We start from the raw sequence: 6,565 nt of genomic DNA on the forward strand, positions 1-6,565 counted from the left end.
ACATGACTTTACTGGCCATGGGGTGCACCTCCCCTTGGGCTGATTCAGAGTTGAGGGCCATTTCAAGCAAGCCCGCCAATGGGACTAGGCCTCTGAACCTCGCCTCACCCGTCTGCATGGCTCAGCCAGGGCCCAAAGTCTGCGGACTCAGCCCCTGCATAGACACGGGGTCCAGGCGAAGTTCGGGGTCCGGGTGCAGTTCAGGGTCCCGGCACAGTTCGGAGGACAGCAGCAGTTGGGGAGCGCATGGCTGGCAGGATCCGTGTGTCCTCACCAGGCCTCAAAACAAACCCCGGGGGGTGAGCGCCGGGGCCCTGGTCCTGCCAGGTCTCAGGCTTCCTTCTGGAGAAGAGAAATGGCTGCAAAGAGCAGAGGTGGGTTCAGCCTGAGCACTGACCTCCGTGTGGGGTGGCCAAGAGCAGGGGTCAGCTCGAGGCCTTGTCGGAAGGCAGCTCCGAAGCCTTGAGCAATAGCATCGCTGGAGGCAGGTGAAAGTCCAGCCCCCGGCACCAGGCCCAGCAGCAAACCCCTCCCGGAAGTCCCTGGTGGGGCGATGGCCTGACGCTGGCCCAAGCCCGGCTGAGGGGGATGGGCTCCCGGGATGCAAGGTCTAGCCTGCGGGCGCCTGAGGCAGCGAGGCAGGCACCGTGCCCCGCCTCCGGGTCCACATGGCTGTTGCTGTCTAGAACCCCTCGGCTGCCATCCAGAATATCGGGAAGAACAGCAGAGGGGAGCTCTAGGGGGACAGCCAGGCTGGCCGCCTCCCCTACTGCAGACGGCCTCCACCCGCACTGGGAGCACCTGGGCGCGCTGCCCCCACGCCACACCCCAGACCCGGCCTCTGTCCACGCGCCCTTCACACGAGACCACCCGCTGCTGCACGCCTGCCAGGCGCCCGTTCCTGGGGTGGGTGTTGTCTCCCTCACAGCTGCATCCTCAGCACACGTCCATGAGGCGCCTGGACGGGGCCCCTTCAGAGCCTCTGCCCTCTACCCGGGTCCTTCCAGGCCCTGGCACCTCGGGGTCAGAGAAGCATCAGCCCTGGGCAGGGCGTGGGGGGCAAACAAGCAAGTGGGAGCCCAGGTGAGGGGGTCGACACCAGCCCGCCCGCCCGCTGTGCCCTGTGCTCGCTGGCAGGCAGCACAGGAGCAGGGAGCAGCAGTAGCCAGTCTTCTCTCCGGGCCACAGGAATGCTGCCCTGGGGCTGCCCCCCTGTCCTGGACCTGGAGGGTTCCCAGGCAAGGGAGTGTCGGGGGACGGCAGCAGAACCCGAAGCCAGTGCCCGGAGTGGGGACTCCAGACCCCAGTAACAGCCGTGGGTGAAGGACGGGGCTGCCGAGCCTGGCTTTCCGAGAAGGGCCTGTCTGTCTTCAGCAGTTGCCCCTCACCCTGTGACTGTCCAGGGCTGCGCCCTCTGTGCAGGCAGAACTGGTCTAAACCGGTTTGTGTGGCTCAAAGAGGCCAAGGACCTGCACACCAACAAGTTCTTCTCAGAAGCAACTCTGCCCTCCCCACTCAGTCACTGCCCAGGGAGGCCCACAGGCAGGCCTGGCTACCTCCGACTTGCCCTTTGCCCTGCACCCAGAGGCCGTGGTCACTGTCGGGAGCCCAAGGACCTGTTGGTTAGGGTCACACGCCCAGGGGCCCTGCGCGCATGTCTGAGCACTGGTTGGGGGATGATTCTCCACCCAGGGACCGCAGTCCTGATGGTGGGGTTTCAGCTCTGTGCCAAGCACTGGGGGAGCATAGCAGACAGCACCGCCAGGCCCCCCAAGCCTCAGTGGGCTCTGGCCGTGGCCAGCCAGGTGATGGGAAGGCTTGCCCAGAAGCACCACAGGGACATGTCGCTAGCCAGTCGTGTACCAGGCACCCAGAGGCCGTGCTTGCTCTCCAGCCCAACAAACACCCACTCTGAACACGGGGTCTCGCCAGGCCTCCCCCACTTCACAGCACCCCCCAGTCCGGCAGGGCCCCCAGGCAAGCCATGACTCTGGAAGGCGCAGACAGAGCTGGACATTGGCTCCTTCCTCCCCTATCGCTGTCTGTCCGTTTAGATGACCCGGTCCCCGTGAATTGGACTGCAGGCCTCAGCCCACAGATGGGCCGGTCTTCAGGTCCGTCCCCTAGTTGTAGCTGAAGAAAAAAAAAAACTTCTAGACTTTCCAACCACACAAGTCAATAAACTTTTCTTTTTATTGAGTCTGTCTGAGTTGGTTCCTGTCACTGGCAGGTGGAGATGAGGACAGGACAGGTGGCAGACATGTGGAGGAGGTGACACCAGGCTGCGGGGGCTCAGGCTGCAGTCTGGGGCCGGGTGCCCACACACAGCACACTCACCACGCAGTGGCTCTGGTGTGCTGTGGCGCCCATCTGATGAGGCCCCCTGCATCAGGCTGGGGCTGGCAGTGGGCAGGCCTTGGCATCCTGCTGGCCTCTCAGCACCTAGTCTTCCCTGGGGGTGTGCTTGGGGTTAAGAGAGGAGACCTCACTCCAGTCACCCCTGGTCCCTAAAGATGCCTGTGGTCACGGGACTCATGGGCCTGGACCTGCAGCTGGCGGGCTGAGAAATGGTTTGTTCCAAAGAGGCCTGAGGTTTCAGGTTTGCTAAGGGGAGACAAAGGCCTGAAGTGCACTAGCAGAAAGGTCCGAGGCCGGGAGACCCGCTCAGTCCACGGCACAGGGGTGAGTCCTGGGGGACACAGGACAGCTCAGGGACGCTGCCCTGCAATGGGCCCAGAGTTGGCTTGGCTGCAACTCGGAGTCCCCCCGATCTGCAGGATGGTCTGGGGTGGTCCTGATCTACAGACATGACTGGGGTATCCCCCATCTGCAGACATGACTGGGGTGTTCCCCATCTGCAGATATGACTGGGGTGTTCCCCATCTCCAGATGTGACTGTGGCATCCCCCCCATCTGCAGACATGACTGGGGTGTTCCCCCATCTGCAGACATGACTGGGCCCCCCCATCTGCAGACATGACTGGGGTGCCCCCCATCTGCAGACATGACTGGGGCATCCCCCCGATCTGCAGACATGACTGGGCCCCCCATCTGCAGACATGACTGGGGTGCCCCCATCTGCAGACATGACTGGGGCATCCCCCCGATCTGCAGACATGACTGGGCCCCCCCATCTGCAGACCGGGTCAGCTGTGGAAGGACGACCAGGAGATGCCGGACGTGTAGAACATGACGCGACTGGCCCAGTCGCCGCCCTCCCTGTCCTCCTCTGAGTCGTCCTCATCTCCACTGGAGGCGCCGACCAGATGGGCCAGCTGCCGGGGGGACCCTGCGCCCCCCTCCTCCTCCTGCTTCTGGGCGGCCAGCTCACGGTAGCAGAGGCTGCAGACACGCAGGGGCTTGGGCGAGAGGCGCGGCAGCAGGAAGCGCTCGCGGGAGCACTCGGCGCAGACCACGAAGCCGCACTTGCGGCAGTGATGGCGCCGCGTGAGCGCGGAGAAGCGCGTCTGCGTGCAGCGCATGCAGATGTCCGTGGCCTTGTCGGGGATCCAGGGCGCCGCGTGCTCCCTGCTGGGCGGGCGGCCGGTGGCCAGCAGCTGCCTCCGCACACACTCCTCGATGTGGCTGACCCACTCCTGGCGCTCCGTGGCCGAGGCGGCCGATACCACGAAGGACTTCTTGGCCGTCTTGATCATCCAGCGGTTCTTGGCCTGCGCGGTCTCGGGCAGCGGCTCCAGCGTCACCTCCTCCAGCGGGATGATGTGCTGGCTGCGGTACTTGCGCTTGCTGAGCACGATGCTGCCGTACACCAGGATGTCGTTGAAGAGGAAGAAGATGCGCGGCTTGGCCTTCTTGCGGCACTCCTTGGTCAGCACGCCCTCGCCCAGCAGCACACGGCCGGGCAGGGCCAGCGGCTGCCCCGACGCCCCAAAGCAGCTCTCGACAGCGGCGATGCGCTGGCTGTTGATCTCGGTGTTCGCCAGGTGGTCCACCATCTTGGCTGCTGGCTGGGCTGTGGGAGGGGGCAGACGGACATCAGCTTCTTTGGGCACAGCTGGAGGGCCAGGACCACAATGACCACCCCCAGCTCACTAGTCCAAGACAGACAGCCTGCTTCCTAGCTCTCCCGGCCATCCCACCAGAGCCACGGACCAGAGCCCTGAAGCTGCCCTGGGAACTCGTGGAGGTGAAGGTATCCCCAGTAAGGGGCGTGCAGAGCTGGTCAGCGGTGGTGGGCAGCTGTGTGACCACACGGGCTGCCACTGCTGCACAGCAGGGGACCTCAGAAGACAGCACAGAACACTCAAGACTGTCTGCCAGGGCCCCCTGCTGCGACAAAGGATTAAGCTCAGCACTTTGAAGCCATCAGCAGCCACGGCAGCACGAGTTCGATCCCAACCAGGGAGGAGAGGACAGGGAGCTGACCCACATGGCCCACAGACCTCTCCTGTCTCCCCGCTTTCTAGTGTACTTCATTCATTCATTCATTTATGCATGCATACAGAACTGGGGTACAGGCCAGAGATGAGGAGGGTGAGAAGATTCACCAGAGACAGAGTGGGGAGCAGAACAGGCCAAGTGATGAAGTACACTGCTGAGGGGAGCAGCGGGCGGGTCAGGAGAGGTCTACCGCGGCATGTGGTCACCTCTGGGGCGGTGGTCAAACTTGCACTGAAGCAGCTGTGGCCGGCTTTGCAGTGCTAAGCTTTAACCTGCTGCGCCACCAGGGAGGGCTTCTAGTGTGTTTCAGTAGATCTGCCTATTCTACTCCCCACTCTGTCTCTGGTGAATCCTCTCACACCCCTTGCCTGCACCCCCGTTCTTGCACACATAATTAAATAAACCTTTAAAAAAAAATAGAGACAAGGAAGCTGGAACACCAAGCCCCGACTCCCATCAGCTGTTTGGTGCGAGCTACCTGATGCCACAGTCCGACCCCAGGTAGAAGGCGCAGGTGCAGGGGGATGGTGAGTTCTTGGAAATTCGATGTCCGCAACCTTGGGTGACCCGAACCAAACCGCCCCGGGCCCCCCTCCCATGGCCTCAGCCCCTCGGTGCAGTGGTCACTGGCATGGCTGTCACAGGCAGCCAGGGGCAGGCCTGCCGGGGACTGCTCTGGGCCAAGCCTGGCTATTGTATGGCATCCTCGCACCAACCTGGGAGGCAGAACACCCCTCTTGAAGAAGGGAGACTAAGGCTCCACAGTAAGTGGGGGACCCAGAGCCTGTTCTGTCTCCCTCAATATGCACCAACTGTTGCTGAACCAGAGCTCACCTGGCTCCTTCTGCTCTGTCCACATACCCGCCCTCTGACACCCAGACTCATGTCTCTGAAGTCCACCCGACTGGACTTCAATCGCCAGTCAAGCCTCTGGCCCCGGCCTCCCCCGGAGCTCTGGGTTTGGACACCACATGTGCGGACCTTTCCCCTGCTCATCAACAGGGTCCTCGATGTCGACACGCCTGGCCCAAACCCAGGGGCTCCCCACAGCTGTTCACATTCATCTACTGTGCAAGCAAACCCCAAGTCTAGGATGCACCCTCGAATCTCCTCTTTGCTGTAACCCCAACAATCCACCCAAGGGTGAGCCCTGCTATTGATCTCTGTCACTCCCCCACTCTGCCCACCTGCCCCCATGGCTCCACTGTCGAATGGACAGCCGGGGCCGTCACCCCTTGCCGGAGACAGACCACCCTCTGCTGCCTCCTTCCCTCGACTGGCTCATCTCCATCTTCCTTTCCCAAAGGGTCTCAGAGACCCAGGGGGGTAGGGTCTCCCTGCACTGGGCCTGGGCTGGCAAACACCTGTTAAACCGGTCCTCAGCCAGTCTGCAAACCCAGCGCTGCCGGCCCCACTCACCCTGTCTCCCTCACATCCAGCTGCCCTGGCGGGGCTGGGCAGTGCGAGCAGCCCAGGGCAGTGGGTACAGGGCCTCCGGCAGGATGGCGCCTTATTTTGTTTCTTTTTCACAAGACATATCAGGACCAGACATTTTCTTGCGTCTTCGTTGCTTGCTGCCCCGCCCAGTTCTCAGGCCCGCGGGGGGCCTGTGTCCCAGTGAGTGCTTGGGAGCTGCTTCCTAAGTGGCCGCTGAGCCAGTGAACCATTCCAAAGCTCCCTGGCCTCACCTTGACTCAGCTCTTACCTCTGAGAGGAAGGTGAGCAGAACCTGTGGCCCACCACCAACACGTGAAGAATACACACAGCACGTCCCGCGAGCTGACACGCGAGGGTTTCTGGGTCACCACACTGCAGTTCCGCACCTCGGGCCCCCTGTGGGGAGCCTCTTGCTCAAGAGGGGTGCTGGGCCTCAGAGTCACGTGCCACTTGCCCTGTCAGACCACAAGGCATTGTGAGAAGCGCTACTCACACCTCCTTATGTAAGAGCTGCTATCTTCTGGTTGCTGCGCTGGGTTGCGTGTTGCAGACCTGTGTTACCAGTGACAGTCCAGGGCTGTCCCGCTGCTGCTGGGCACTGGGCCTCTGCCGTGGCCAGTCTGAAAACATCGCAGAGCCCACCCCAGGACCCCTGGGCTGAGTGCTAGGGGCCCTGCTTGGGCCAAAGGGGGCTTAGATTGTAGCAGAGGCCTTGAAGAAGCCCAGA

The 6,565-nt window shown here is 62.6% G+C and overlaps 1 protein-coding gene across 1 annotated transcript; it reads right to left on the bottom strand.

The window, feature by feature from the left end:
• Positions 1–2,205: 2,205 nt before the first annotated feature.
• Positions 2,206–6,288, bottom strand: PLEKHF1 (pleckstrin homology domain containing, family F (with FYVE domain) member 1). Its single transcript, XM_012733161.1, has 2 exons — positions 6,107–6,288; positions 2,206–3,973 (listed from the first exon to the last, which is right to left on the bottom strand). Exon 2 carries the CDS (start codon positions 3,954–3,956, stop codon positions 3,147–3,149), a length of 810 nt encoding a protein of 269 aa, XP_012588615.1. The 5' UTR covers positions 3,957–3,973; positions 6,107–6,288; the 3' UTR covers positions 2,206–3,146.
• Positions 6,289–6,565: the final 277 nt, after the last annotated feature.

Source organism: Condylura cristata, unplaced genomic scaffold, assembly GCF_000260355.1.
Source record: "Condylura cristata isolate star-nosed mole 26May11 unplaced genomic scaffold, ConCri1.0 scaffold00039, whole genome shotgun sequence".
In the NCBI taxonomy this organism is placed as follows: Eukaryota; Metazoa; Chordata; class Mammalia; order Eulipotyphla; family Talpidae; genus Condylura; species Condylura cristata.

Excerpts from the sequence above, each read along its gene's own strand:
- PLEKHF1 (XM_012733161.1), bottom strand. The coding sequence starts at position 3,956 with ATGGTGGACCACCTGGCGAACACCGAGATCAACAGCCAGCGCATCGCC.